The 15,919-nt window shown below is 41.2% G+C and overlaps 1 protein-coding gene across 1 annotated transcript in view; it reads right to left on the bottom strand.

The window, feature by feature from the left end:
- Positions 1 to 5,682, bottom strand: part of grin2da (glutamate receptor, ionotropic, N-methyl D-aspartate 2D, a) — a gene marked incomplete at both ends in the record, with an annotated part of 115,480 nt that extends 109,798 nt beyond the window's left edge. The window contains 3 exons of the mRNA XM_079231932.1: positions 2,635 to 2,772; positions 5,170 to 5,288; positions 5,421 to 5,682. Of these exons, the coding sequence (XP_079088058.1) occupies positions 2,635 to 2,772; positions 5,170 to 5,288; positions 5,421 to 5,682 (519 nt within the window). The remainder of the gene's footprint in view (positions 1 to 2,634; positions 2,773 to 5,169; positions 5,289 to 5,420) is intronic.
- Positions 5,683 to 15,919: the final 10,237 nt, after the last annotated feature.

The following is a 15,919-nucleotide window of genomic DNA, read 5'->3' as shown; positions in this document are numbered from 1 at the left end:
GAAAACAGAAGTTTTTTAAATAGCACTTTATAATAACTACACACTATTTAGCATTAGTAAAGCATGAGTAAAAACTTAATTCATCATTTATGAAGCATTGGTCCAACATTAACTCACTTTAGATGAGGTCACACAATACTTAACTAATACTTAACTACCGACTAGTAACTACCTGAATTAACCATGCATTGTAGTATTAAAACACGTTTATAATGCACATGTAAACCATTAGTGCATCATCTATAAGCCCTTAATAATTAGTTTGCAATATATATATATTATAAAGTATGAAAACCCAAATCATGAAACGCATAACCGTCAAGCTTATAAATCAAGAATAAAACATGTATAACTGAGTTACGAATGAGTGTTCATGTTGGAATAATGCTTTATAAATGATGAATTAAGTCTTTAATAATGCTAAATAGTGTGTAGTTATTATAAAGTGCTATTTTTTTCTAAAAAAAGTGAATTTTTCAGAGGTTTTGCTCGATTCATTGAATGCTAATACGACTCGTCTCAGTCGTGCACTGAACTGTACTGCAGTACACAAGGACATTTCAAATGACTCACAAGTCTTCTGCTGAGTAATTAGAAGCAGTTGAGCTCTTCAAGTCGTCAGCACTGGCAGAACTAGACAAACATTACATTTTCATCTCCTACATTAGTGCTCAGCGATGAGGCCGGAGCTGCAGGTTTTACACAAAATGTTTCGCATTTTAGAAAATAACTACATCCTCCGAGGGTCTTCAGTCTGAGTGGAACCACGGGTTCTTCACTCGGCTCCACAGCGCCGTCTGTTAGCGATTACACGTCAATTTGTCTCACACAGGCCTGAAGCGTTTGTCACATCCAGAGCTGAACTGTTTATTTCTGAGGAGAAATAAAAGGATTCGTACGTCAAGTCAGAGCCTAATGATGAGAACCTAACGCGGTGGAAAGAATTAAACCGATAACCGCTGCACCTGAAGGTCCCCGTGCCGGTCCTGAGGTTGCTCTACTTTCACTGTATATTGACGATGAAGCACAGGAGTGATCACCTGACTCTGGAGCTCCAATCAGCTCGTTGACTTTGGTTTCACAGCTACAGCTTTTTCTTTAAACCCGTTTACAGCTGCAGGTGTTTTCAGGGCTAAAGCTCTAACAAATCCCATTGGTTGCTTCCTGCACCAAACGGCAAGCAGTCAAAGTCAGTGGGGCCCAAACCAGAGTTTAAAAAGGAGAGATAATATTTGGATTCATACGTGAATATTAATGTGTTTGAATAGGTACCTGGTCGCTCACACGTTTGCCACATCTATTAGAGGAGGTCATAATATATTAAAGTTTAGTTTATATCTTGTTCTTTCGTTATATACATATTTGATGTGTTGAAGGGACATGTTATGCTTTATTAAGCATAATTCAAATGAAATATTAATCATAATTTAAAAAAAGTATTTGCTATGTCAATAATGTAGTCCCAGTGAGGATATAGTCTATATATAGAATAAGAATAAGAATACTTGCCAATCATAAAGAAAGCGGCAGAACTCACAGCTTCCACCCACTTCAACAGATTTTATTGGCAATAATTTACCGATAGAACATAATTAACATAACTGATCTATATGTGCTTTAAATTCACAACCTGGTCAGTGTTTTTATGAACAAAACAAGAAGTGTCGATTTCTTTCCTCTATGAGTTACATTGAAAGGGCTTTAGTTTGTATGTATATTATATATATATATATATATATATATATATATATATATATATATTTTTAATATGAAGAAAAGGAACGATTACAGCAAGTAAAAACAGTGTTCATGTTTATAGGGACATCTGACTATTGTTTTAAAGCTGAGGTAACCTTTTTATTTATATATATATATATATATATATATATATATATATATATATATATATATATATATATTTGGTGACATAGACAGCGATCAATACATCAAATGGCATGACAAAAAACACTTTCAACAACCAGCCGAGGTCATTAGCTTTCCAGTTTGGTATTAAGTGGCTTTTTAAACTATTTTTTTAACTATTTTATTAATTTATTCCACTACTTTTGTGAACCTAAGACTTTGGTAAACTAATGTAAAGCACCAAAACAGTTCATCCAGGTATGTTTTCACAATAAATACATTATTTCTTTGCACAGTGCCTTAGGACAATTGGAGGCAAGCGCCTTTAAAAGGTGAATTTAAGAAGATATTTAAAAATCGAGAAAATGCCCTTAGACTCCAAAGTGTTAACGAGTAATTAAATAAATCTTTAACTAAATAATAATTTAAATATCATGCATTATATGTTTAAAAGTGTGTGAGATTTTAATTAAAGCATTTTATATCTTGAGGTACACATCACACAGATCACGTGTAAATTAAACACTACTGGTGTCACTGGGAAAGCGTGACATCATCTGCATATAGATTGATTTAAAACTTTGGATGCTGTTCATTTTGGTTTAAATTCTCATTACATCCCGACACCAATCAGTAAATTACATTTTCTTGCAAATATAGAAACAAATATTAGTTATCCGGACTTTCTTTGACTTTATTCAAAGCAATAATTCTAATCTTAAAACCAGTATAGGTCAGTGTGCGTTTCAACGTGAAGTTATCCGTTCATACCTGTGGCTCTCGGCCCAGGCTGGCCCCTCCCCCTACGGCGACCACGGGAACCCCGGTCTGGGCGGAGACGAACTCCAGCATGGGGGCCAGAGGGGCCCGGTTCGGAGGCGGCGGTCTCTCTTCTTCAAACACCAAACCCTGGCAGTCAGAAAAAAGGAACAAAAGCACATCAGACAACATACATCAGCCTCATCGAGAATAATTTCTTAAGCTTCCTCATTGCACTCGTATTAATCAAAGCTGACATTTATTTTATTCTGCAGCAGCAAGCTTTGAGAATACATTAAAGGGGTGAAAAAGTGAGCAAAATATATGAGAACAATGTATACCTTTACAAGCTTTCCCCAGTATTTAACAGCTGATACTCCTCTATATTAAGACTTTACCCTGTGAAAACGTGTCTGGACTGCTGGAGAAACAGATTATTTCTTCAACGGGTTTATTGAAGTAATGAAACTGTTGGAGGCTTTTAAAAAAGGGGAATTCTGTGCCGCTCTGATTGGCAATCAATGTTCACAGAGATGCAATCGAGAGTGAGTCCCTGTCAGGAGGAGAGCGCGTGTTCTTCCTGGACAACTTAAGCTGCGTCCACGCCACAAAACCACCAGGATAAGCTCGTGGCTCACAGCCCACATCGGCTCCGGCTGACAAGGCTGTTGCTTTACATGCAAACAAGCCACGTTTTTGAATGAATCCTCCGGTACCCGGGGTTTGGCGGTGATTACCTTTACCAGAAAGCGGTAATGAATTCTGGATGAACGCATGAGGATCAGGAGATTGCCATTACTTTCCGTAATGATACGAGGCGCAATAGTGATTCGAGGCCCGGCTTTGATGACTTAAACGCTTCTTTTCTTGTTTGCGATTCCGGGGAGCAAATTGAACCTGAGCGGAACCGACTGCTCGATTCCCACAGGGACGCGTTTGATCAGCAAACAGGTGACAGACAGGACCGGGAGATGAGATAGTGGAAGAGTTAATATGATTCAAAACACCACCTATCCACTGTTCTGACATGAAAACAAAGACGGATAGACACGGGTTAGATAAATAGATGTAAACATCTTTTTCATAGAAGAATGAATGGACATATGAATGAGTGACTCATGAGTTTCATTACCTCCGTCTGTACGATGACGAGCAGCTCTCAGAGTCGAGGTGCAGACTCCCATCCACAAGTGTGATACTATGAAATGAATGAGTGAGTGAAAAGATGAACACATTGCACAAATAATATAAACGGGACTGCATGAAGGGGGTGAATGAACAAACAAGTAAAATAAAGCAACAATAATGTAATGGCCTGACTAACTGTATTTGTCAGCGGTCCCCAACCATTTTTGCGCGAGACAATATTTTTATGCATCAGATTTAATGATACAAGCGGCATAAAAGACATATATAAAGTACATAAAAAAATACAACTCACCATTACTCTGAATTACCGTCACATATTACACAGAGTGGGCGGTAAACCCATATTTTAAGTAGGACTAGTGATATTGTCTTTTAGATGCAGCTTCCTTCTTCTTCTTCTTCTGTCTCCTCATTTGGGCTTTTTCCCCTTTCTAAAGAACTTTGACTTTTACAAATTTTTACTCGCTTGTGGGTTTAATTTGTGGGGTAACGTATCACGCAACCGAGGCAAGAGGCACACAGACGGAAGTATTCGGTCATGTTTTTTCCAAAAATAACATCTTTTAGAACCGTGATAATAAATAAACATTTTTTTTCCATTTATTCTTTCTGTGCGGACCGGTACGAAAGGACCGGTTGGGGACCACTGAGCTACAGAACTAGTCATGGAAGATGTATGCTGTGTTTACCTGAAGGGGTGTGGTCTATGTCTACCTGAAGGGACGTGGTCTATGTTTACCTGGAAGGGCGTGGTCTATGTTTATCTTGAGGGGTGTGGTCGGTATGTTGTGTTTACCTAAAGCGGTGTGTTCTATGTGGACCTGAAGGGGCGTGGTCTATATTTACATGAAGGGGTGTGGTCGGTATGTTGTGTTTACCTAAAGGGGTGTGGTCTATATTTACCTGAAGGGGTGTGGTCGGTATGTTGTGTTTACCTGAAGGGGTGTGGTCTATGTTTACCTGAAGGGACGTGGTCTATGTTTACCTGGAGGGGCGTGGTCGGTATGTTGTGTTTACCTAAAGGGGTGTGGTCTATGTTTACCTGAAGGGGCGTGGTCTATATTTACCTTGAGGGGTGTGGTCGGTATGTTGTGTTTACCTAAAGGGGTGTGGTCTATGTTTACCTGAAGGGACGTGGTCTATGTTTACCTGGAGGGGCGTGGTCTATGTTTACCTTGAGGGGTGTGGTCGGTATGTTGTGTTTACCTAAAGGGGTGTGGTCTATGTTTACCTGAAGGGGCGTGGTCTATATTTACCTGAAGGGGTGTGGTCGGTATGTTGTGTTTACCTAAAGGGGTGTGGTCGGTATGTTGTGTTTACCTGGAGGGGCGTGGTATGGTGTGTTTACCTGAAGAGGCGTGGTCTATGTTCACCTGGAGGGGCGTGGTCTATATTTACCTGAAGGGGTGTGGTCGCCAGCAGCTCACACAGCTGCAGCAGCAGGGTGCCCGGGCTGCTCTCGTTTACGGCCAGGTAGATGACGTTGGCCTGACCCGACGGCGTCATCACCGTCTCCCCTACGAGTGCCGCCAGGGACAGGGACGATGAGAAGGAGGAGGAAAACGAGGCCATCGCCGCTACTCCTTCCATTGAGGCTGTATCCGTCACTCCCCTTCCTCCTCCTCCTCCTCCTCCTCCTCCTGCTCCACCTCCACCTCCTCCTCCCGGACCGTTTCCCGGACCGGGCCCCTGCCCCTGCCCCGTCCCCGGCTCGCCGACCCCCGCGCCTCCCACCGCCGCCGTCGTCTCCGGAAGCAGGGAGGAGCCCGAGTGGACCACAGCGATGTTGACCCCACCCGAGTCCCTCTCTCTCTCCCGGGGCCGCAGCAGTAGGGGGGGCGAGGGGCGCACGGGCCCCGTGCAGGCCAGGACAGCCAACAGCAGTGCGAGGGCGGGCCTTGGGGCCACCATGGGGTACGGGGAGGGCCAGTGGCAGCTGTCGGACGGGGTTCGGCAGGTGAGGCCAGGTGGGATTCAGGGGTTTCGGGGTAGCGGGTGACGTCTTTGGGGCAGGAGGGAGGGAGGAGAGAGGGGGAGGTGGGGGGAGGGGAGGGCGGGCCAGCAGCTCACAGTGCTTCACCTGGTGAGGAGATGACACCCTGGAGAGGAGAGAGGGAGACGAGGATGAAAGACCAGTTCCAGACAGTCACCAGGGTTCATACACATTTTCATCAAAGGGTTTCCATGACTTTAAACCAAATTTCCATGATCAAATATTTTGTATAAACATGAAAAAGTGAGTAAATGTAGTATTTAAACTAACAATGAGAATACAAAGCATACAGTAAACCTTAAATGACACAAATGAATGAGACAGTAGTTTGATTAAAAGAATAAACATTTATATAGATGCCTGTATGTATGCCTGCTTATATTTTGAGTCTTTCTTTTAAAAGCATATTTTTTATTTTAAACTCAGCGTAAATGAACGACATGAACATATGAATATGACACATTTATATGACTTTTACTAAACCTTTGGGATTTAATTTTTTTCAAGGACTTTTCCAGGCCTGGAAATAACCATTTTAAAATCCCATGACTTTTCCAGGTTTTCCATGACTGTAAACCCCGAGTCACATCTCGTGTTGCCTCGAGCTCTGAAGCTCTTGTTCTCCAGTAAACAACGTAAATAGATGACAAACAACGCGCCGACTCATCCCCTATGTATTGTTCCTGACTCCCACTTCCTGTTAGTCTTCAAACTTAGCACTGTTAACATTCCTGATGATTAAATCCTGCTGACATTTAGGATTAAAAAGGACAACAACAAAAGGATTTGTCAGGGTGCGGTGCAATAAACTGCAGAGTGATTAATGTTTATCAAAGAAGATGAATCCAAATAAGGATCTTGGCGGATTAATACATCAAATACATTGATGGTATTGTGAATACAAGATGGATGGTAAGTCTGCAGAGGAGCGTACAGCGGCTTTCATTCCTACTGCCTTACCTGGGGAACATAATTAGACTTTTGGAAAATCTGTTTAATATTTGGCCAACAAGAATAGGCTCGAAGTCGAGGGCGTCAATCCAGTCAATGCCATTTGTTTGACTTAAAGACTTTCTGACTCCATTTGTTTGCCCTCAGCATTTTAAGCAGCGATAAAAACATGTAGTTTGTATCGCAACACAAACGTTTGACCTGCCAGTTTTCTTTCTAGAAGCTAGATCTAGACTTACTTTGTTTTACCACCAATAGTCTAGCTTTAATTACCATCCCAAAGTCAGTGTAAACTGTCAACAAATCTAAATGTTATCTTTTTACTTAATTTGAATAAAAACAAATAATTCAAATGATTAGGAAATACATCGTTCTAATTCAATCGATGCATCTCTACTGAATGCTGTTGCATGTGTGTCTGGTCTGAAATTCAGGGCGAAATAAACCCCAAAATACAAGGCTAATAATCTGGATCAAGGCCCAATGATATGATGCATAAAGCATACTTAGAACATGTTTACTTTTAGCCAACATTCAGTAGTATTATGTGGAAGAGAATTCTGTAAGAGCCATGTTTGAGTTTTTTGTTATGTTGGACCTCCCACCACTGGGGGGCGCAAGGCCGAGGTCAAGTGAGACAAGGCAATATAATCAAGAGGAGCCTAGCGCCAACTGTTGCTTAGTTGCAGATGTCAATACGGTAACGTAGATAGGGAAATGTTATTTTATGGTTTTGATTATACGCAAATAGGTTGTTCCAGGACGTGGTTACCTTTGGTTCTGTATCAAGAAATATACAACTACGTTTACGCCTGGACTTTGGTCATCAACTACACGCGTGGGGAAAGTTAGAAAGGGAGCAACCAAGTAGTGGCCTTAGTTTTTGGACAGGCAACGGAGGCACTACAATTTCCAACACAGCAAGTGTTTCTGGCTCAAAAGGTATCATGTCGGGTCAATTCCTCTGAGACAGGAAGTCCAGAAGAGTGGTTTTCATCGCTCACAAATTGAGCTTTCTTCTTCTTCTTCTTCTTCTTCTTCTTCTTCTTCTTCTTCTTCTTCTTCTTCTTCTTCTTCTTCTTCTTCTCCACACTCCAGCACAGACGGGGGTCTCAGTCCCAGCGTGTGGATGGCGAGGATAAACGGTGCGTACGAGCGGAATAAAGAAGAAGAGAGAGGGACCTGCGAGGTGACGGAAGGGGATAGAGGAAGCAAGGGAACGAGGAAGCAAGGGAACGAGGGAGGATGAGATGGAGGATTGTAGATCCGGCTGCAGTGGGAGGACACGTGCAGAGTGTGTTTGGTGAAGGGAGCGCAAAAGGCTACAGAAATGAGACCTGCATATGCATGAGAGTGAGAAGGAGAGGGAGGAAGTGTGTGTGTGTGTGTGTGTGTGTGTGTGTGTGTGTGTGTGTGTGTGTGTGTGTGTGTGTGTGTCTGTGTGTGTGCAACAGAGAGCAGAAAGGACCGGCAGTAGTTCAGAGTCTGAGCGATGAGACTCGGCATGCTGCTGCTCATAATGGTTCCTGGCAATGGAAAGCAATCCGTGCATAATTTGAAATAATGGCCGAGTCCAAATGCTCTGACTGAGTTTAAGATGCACGGATAATAACAACGCAGTGAAGACATCTCAGCGGCGCGCGGGGAATTATGATTCCTATCTTCATATTTCCCTCTGCCGGTCGCGCATAATGATGATGCAACTGCACATGCTTTTAAGTTATTGTTCTTTATGGCCTGGGTTAAAAGGGTGGAACGTAGATGTTAAAAGCTTTTCCCTCTTTTTGGAATATTGGAATGAAAAAAATCCACAATACAACAAAGATGAGTGAGCGAACAGTTACTGTGCTAATGTATTAGTTGCACAGCAATTACCTTGTGACCTATGGCGCTGTAGATAATTCAGCATTCTTGATATTCAAGTATATGTATGTACATCTTTACAGCAATATCATCACATAAAGCGCGTGTCGGCTACATTGGATCAAACCGGCCAGAGATAGCTCCATGTCGATGTCGCTAGCGATAGCTCCAACATTTGATAAACCTAGTGAGAAATTAGGCAAACGAGAGCTCCCTCCAAAAGCTACAGTCCTCACAGCTGCTTCAGATCAATCCATACGCAGATGATGAAAACACTTCTCTCAGAGGAAGATGACCCAAGAGTGTGTTTTTAAGAAGTAATGTATGGATTTTACACAGGATATGATGATGTAGAAATGTGATTTTTGCTGCTTAAGTGAATTGTTTTGCTTTCCTTTAGTGTTCGTAGTAACATTGTGCGTGTTGCCTTCAGGGTCTGGTTCATATTAATGTGTCGCGTGGAGGCTGGGCAACATTGTATCAGATTCCAGTGACAGATCCTGTGTGCACTTTAGCACAGTGGGAACTTCAATCAATGGAGGTGTTGCTAGGTTACTTTCAGGGGGATACCTGAACAGGAACATGTTGTATGTGTTCTGCAGCTACAGAAGCATAAAGGATACAAAATATACATATATATGTACATGCTGTGAGCTGCACATCCTGCTTGATGGCACCGACGTTGTGGAGAGAATGAAGAGATGTTTGTTATTTCACACTCAGATGTGACATCACAGTATTGGATCACATTGTGTACATTATGTACTGAGGACGCCTCTGTATGTGTAATTATCTGAAGAGCACACAGAACCGCTCTGCAGAAGGTTGTTCTGACTGGATGAAGTCATCAGAGCTCGTTGCTGCTCACGCTGTTGGGACGAGGTCATCGGGGGACTAACTGATGTATAAAAGAAAGAGTCCGTCCTGATGATCAGAGGAAAGATTCAGACTGGAGGCTTCATCAGGACTTTAGTTATCTAATCTCACCCAACAACACAAAACATGACTCGACAACGGCGGAGCAGATCATTGATCAAATATTAAACACAGTATGTTTTAAGTGCCAATGTAGGACAGATGATCTGATCAAGGGATCGCACCATTGATAGCAAGCGGTTAAACAATGTCACTTGTGCAAATACTTCTATACGTTAGCGTTAGCATGAGGTTAGCATGAGGATAGCAGCAGGTGCCGCCGCTGTTGGAGCCATATATTTTGTTTGATTATAAATCATGCTATATAATTAATTTGTATGATTTAAAGATGTTCCTTTGCCATATGAATGGATCTTATATTCACATTCGAAATAATGCCTTTTTCTGTGAATTGTTTATATTAATCTGATGAGTATCAGCTGGTATAAGAGGAAGAGGCGGGACCGAATATCAGGTTTTATTTTCTTACATGGAACGGGGCATCGGCACAGTCTTTGACCTCACGTTAGAACTCACTTTAATTTAAGCTAGAACTGAAGTGAGATTTATGATTTTGTTTGTTCGATTCAACGGAAAATAAATCGACGAAATTAAGGAAATTGAATCAACGTCTCCAGAGTTATTACTTTGAACATTTGAACATGCGAGTCCCGTAACGTGGCACAGAATAAGACAAGAAACAAGGAACAGGCCACCACAGCCGCTGTGCGCCTGCACGCGTGTGATTGGCTGAGCCGGTCAGCTGATTGCAGAGCATGAATGGAAACAGCTGATGCAAACACACCTTCACTCATTCGGGTTCCTGTTTCTGCAGCTCATGGAGGCGACGCGGCCACCCGGTTGGGATTAAACCTCATCCTGACAGAACATGTATGTAGAAACTGACAGGATGACATGACACATGATGTGTCAGTGGCTAGAAAATCACACTAACAAGCAACACTATCCAAATGCAATATTTACACTCTGCATGACCAAGCTGTCAAGTTTATTGCAAGATATTTCATCTGAACAGCTTGTCCATTAGTAGTCCAAAAAACACTCTTTGTCTCTGAATCCCTTTTCTGTTGAAATCGTTTTGGCTCTGAAACCTTTAGCAGTGACAAGAAAACACTTGATGAGCAGACTATAGCGAGAGCCATAAACAGAAGAATAATTGCACATTGACAAGAAGTTTAATCAAATATTAACGCGCCAGATGACATAGGACTTAAAATGGAAGAGAGTTAGGGTTATTTATGAGTTTAAACTCTCAATTCTGAGAATAAAGACAGACTTCTATCTCTAAAGTCTTGTCATACGACTTTTCACATGTTGCCATAATCGTCTTTTTGTAACATGACGTTCTAATGAGGTTACTGATAATAAATAGTGACAGATTTGAGCCTTATGATCACATTGTATTGCATATTAAGGCGCCTCCCGCCACTCGACCCTCCAATAAACTCTCCTCAGTGATTTCACGAGTTTCCTGGACCACTTTTCATCAGCCTCCATAAAAGGTTTTTATTATTATTGTATTCAGCTTTTGTCTGTTGTGTTATTTGGGTGGTAATATACAGATGATAACACAGTTAGAGCCAGACGGCATTATGGTCTATTAAAGCAGCTGAGAGGGAAATTGGGATCCCTGCAGCAAAAAAAATAAATACAAAAAAATAACCCGACTCTTGTGCAAGTCAGGCAGTGATTGGGGAAAAGCAGAATTGTAAGGGATCGTGTTTTGCAGTTAGATTTCCGTTATCATTTCTTGACAACCATTGTGTTTTTAATACTGTTGTTTGTGTTATTATATTGTTGACGGACTCATCCGGTGACTGCACCTCACGACTGCCGATCAGAAGTAAACGTCCTCAGACCTCAGCGTCAGAGTCGTAAAGTCTTTTCACAGAATGATGTGAGGATGCAATTATTAAAAATAAAATGTTCCACTCCACATGATCTTTGCTTTCTGTGTTATTCTGTGTTTCACGTTTTGAGGATTAAAAAATCCACCAAAACAACCACAAATATATGGACGACCATTTCTGCAAGTAAAAGAGATAAAAAGTCATAATTATGAAATTAGTTAGAAAGTCATAATTATGAGATAAGAAAGTGCGCTTCAGTGGCGCTGACTTTTTATTTTTTTCTTCCCGTTATCTGGTGATAATTATAACTTTCTATCTCATAATCATAACTTTCTATCTCATAATTATAAATTTCTATCTCATAATTATAACTTTCTACCTCATAATTTCGACTTTCTATCACATAATCATGACTTTCTATCACATAATCATGACTTTCTATCTCATAATTATAACTTTATATCTCATTATAACTTTCTATCTCATAATTATAACTTTATATGTCATAATTATGATTTTACATCTCATCATTTTGACTTATCTCACAATTTCGACTTTCTTATCTCATTAATATGACGTTTTAATCTCATCATTTTTGTATGTTACTTCCGAAAATGTGCTTCCATATGAAGAACATTTCTTTTTAATAATAACTGAACCCGCACAGAGCAAAAAGAAGGACGGATCATTTCCATCATGCAGACTTTGCCGTGCAAATACTAGTGCATTTAACACAAAACAATATATCATTATTATATGCATAAATAATAATATACAAATGTGATATGTGTGCTTGCTGTGTTGGAAGCCTTCTCAATACTGTTTATCGGTATTGGAATAAATATGTTTTGCAATGTAAGCAGAGATCTACCGTGTATAACACACACGTGTAGTATATATATATACATACATATATATATATATATATATACATATCCTCTTTAAAACTGGTCCAAGTTTCTGAGTAGCTGCAGGTCTCGGCTCACGTGATGCAATGCAAAGGTGCAATTGAAGCGTTTGATTGCATCTTTGGGGCAAGAAAACCAAAACAAAAGAGACAAACTGCAGCAATTCCCTAAAGTTCTTTCCTGGCCGGTTTACTGTTGCTGAGGGAAATAAATGGAGAGCGTTGCTTCACTCGACGCCTCGAGGACGCTGGATTCCTCCTCAGATGCAGACAGGCGCTTAGTTTAGAGTTTCGTTTTTGGGTCGTCGGGTATCGAGCGCAATATGCACTTCTTGGATTCTTCTCATTCAGCAAAACAAACCTGAACATTTCATCCAAGAAACAGACTGGTGGTCAAACACCTGACTCTGCAATACTTTCTAAAAGCATGTCCGCCCTGGCGCCGCAGGACGCTCTCCACCGACTGCATGACCCAATGCATGATGGGAAACGTCTGGCTGTCGACGCATCAGAGAGCTGATCGGCTCTTAGATTAAACAACAAACGCCAGGTTTTGTAGAAAATCCTCATTTGTATGTTGTCGTTGTAATACTTCACACTCGATTGTTGACTGTTAGTCTCAGGTTTAATCTAAAGACATGTATTGTGTTATTGATAATAATAAAGCTAATTTATACAACACATATCAAAACGAGCAGCAATGTGTTTCACAGGCAGACATCAAAAAGAAACAAAGGATATCATACAATGTAGATACATGCACATTTCCACATAAATATATGAATAAATACAAACAAAGCTGCCTCCAGATTGGAACAGGAAGTAACTGTTTCTTTAACTTCCTGTTTATTCTTTAAAGGCAGCTGGAAACTGTTTCTTTGGCCCCGCCCCCTCCTGCTGCCGCCATCTCGTCTGCTTTCCCAATGAAACATTAACACCCCAACGGGTTGAGCATCTATCTGTTGCCCTACAGGCTCAATTAGGAAAGCAGTGTAACAACAAAGTCCATTAAAAACACACGAGGTAGTGAGGAGCCGGTTTCCTGGTCTGGACCCCGGATCCTCCAGCTCCAATTACAGGAACTCACGTGTATTATTGCTACGTGTGTTTTGGCACAAAGTGTGCGGATGGCTTTCCTGTGTACAAATTAGCTCCATAAAGAAATTATTTATTTTAGTTTGGTGAAGAAGAACTTCACTGGCCAACAACCAACACACACATCCAACACCTTCAGGATGACAGGCAGCCAGACTTTATGCCAACATCGGTGGACGATCTCACTGATGCTGCTGGAGCTGAAGCGGAGCAAATCCCGGCGGCCGGGGTCCAACATCTTGAGGAAAACCTCCCAAGAAGAGTGATATATATATATATATATATATATATATATATATATATATATATATAGAAATAGAGAGAGAGAGAGCGAGAGAGATAAGCCAAGTTGTGATGTTTCTACTTAACTTAACCAAGTAGTTTTATAGAGTGTTTTTGTTTCAAACACTTAATTCAGGATTAAAAAAAGTGTTTCCATCGAAAGGTAATTGAGTTTAATTGTTTGTGAACGTAATTTAGTTTGATTTTGCTCTACACACACACAAACTGTACGAATATTTAAATTAGAACAGAATAAAATGAAATGGTTTATAGCAGCAGATTAATACTAATGTTTTTAGATGGACAAGTTATGAAAGTTGTTCATGAGCTACCTGACAATACACGTCCAAAGCCATTCCATCATCATTAAGAGGACGTTTGTGGAGATTATGGCTTTATTATTTTAAATGATCTTCTGAGTTTAACTATTTCACGTGAACAAACTGCTGTCATTGGTATAATTGGACAGCATTTTTTCAATTTAAACCATCTTCTTTTGCAGTAAAATTGCAGAACTGTATTTCAAATATTACAGGAATTGCTTGAATATATGTGCAATACTGCGACTGCACAACTGACCGTGTCGAAAGCTTGAATGGAGAGGTCCACTCATGGCTGGAAGCTGCAGAGGGTTTATTCTGCTGAATCACTGACCTCAAATGGCAATTTTAGGTTACTTTGATGAATATAAAAAGAAAATTTGAGTTTCAGATTTTACAACAAAACCCCAGAAAGCCAAATGTAAAAAAAAAACGATGATGCACCGATGATGATTTCATGTCTCTGACACAGTCGCTGTGGATAAAAATATAATAAAAGATGAACGGTGCACAGATAGCTCGCGTGTGAATCATTCATGTGGTGCCTTAATAATAATAATAACAGCCATTAGTCATGTGCGTGGCCTCGGCTGTACTGAGAACAGGCTCAAGCTGTTGACGCTCATCAGCCTCAGATAGCAGAGAGGACCTGGAGGTCTGAGGCTTCAGGGCGGCCGAACAGCAGAAGCAGCTGCTGAGGAACCGGCTCAGCCTTCAGCGGCCGGTTGTCCATTTGGAGGAAGAAAAAAAATTGGAAACGCTGCAATCGAGATTGTCCAGATAACATTTATTAAAAGTGTGAAAAATGCTTTTAGATCCTTTACTGCAGAGACGGTCACGGATGCAGGAAACAATGTTTTAGTATCATCTAACGTGTCCTCAACGTCAATAAATTTGATATAAATACCGTAAAAGTCGGGTTACAAGCCGCTACTACCTTCGGTCAGTGTCCCCGTTTGATCCCCGCTGTAGCCAGCTAGCACTCCTGCTAGCGCTCCGCTAGCTCCCCGGCAACCACCAAAGGTAGCGGGACCAGCCCCGACTCGACACCCGACTCGGGCAGAGGGGACGCGGCCAGTAGCAGCAGCAGTGCTTTGCTAGCAGTAGCGCTAGCTAGCACTGCTGCTAGTTCCCCGCTGCTGCTAGCTTGCTACAGCGGGGACACCCACCAGAGGTAGGAGCGGCTTGTAACCCGACTTTTATGGTAGTCTTCTAATAAAAGGATTTTTATTTTTTATTTTCTAAATAAAGACTATTTCTGGATGATATTGTCACTTTGATTGATGATGATAAAGAATGTTATCTTTTTCTCCAATCTTAATTAATGTCCCGAATCGTATAACAATTCTTCCAGAATGCTGCTGCTGCTGCTGCAGTGACCCACTTTCCCACCAGCATCATTAAAATCTCATCTTGTTTTATGTCGTCTTATCTCTTCAGAGGACAAGATTATCTTCTTTGTATCGATTTAAAGTTAACAAGTGTGAGCGTTCGTGTCCGTCCGCGCGCTGGGAAGAAGCAGAACTCTTAAAAAGAGTTTCTTCCTCCGAGCCGAGCCGCCCCGTTTGTGTAGCGGAGAGGTCGATCTCCGCCGGCACAAATCTGTCTTTGAGGTGCTAATCGCCCGCTGACCTCTACGCGGATGTTTGCTCTGCTTCCTCTCGCAATGAGAGGATGTGCAGAAATATGAGGCCTTACATGAGCTGGTGTGGACAGATCTACTGGATGAAGAGAACCACGAGAGGAGACAAGAAAATGTGGAATTCAGTTCACTGTGCTTACTTAAGGTAACAGCAAATGTGATTTAATAATACACGTTTGACCAAAGCAAAGACTTTCTTAAAAATTCCGTTCCTATACAACGACACGATGGATTGCCTATTACCTTTTAAAAAAGAAACATTTCCCTCTGGATTACACTGTTTTTAATACATCACAAATGGTTTGGGAG

The sequence above is a fragment of the Taurulus bubalis genome (assembly GCF_910589615.1).
Source record: "Taurulus bubalis genome assembly, chromosome: 16".
NCBI lineage: Eukaryota > Metazoa > Chordata > Actinopteri > Perciformes > Cottidae > Taurulus > Taurulus bubalis.
This window is presented reverse-complemented; position numbering and strand designations above follow the sequence as displayed.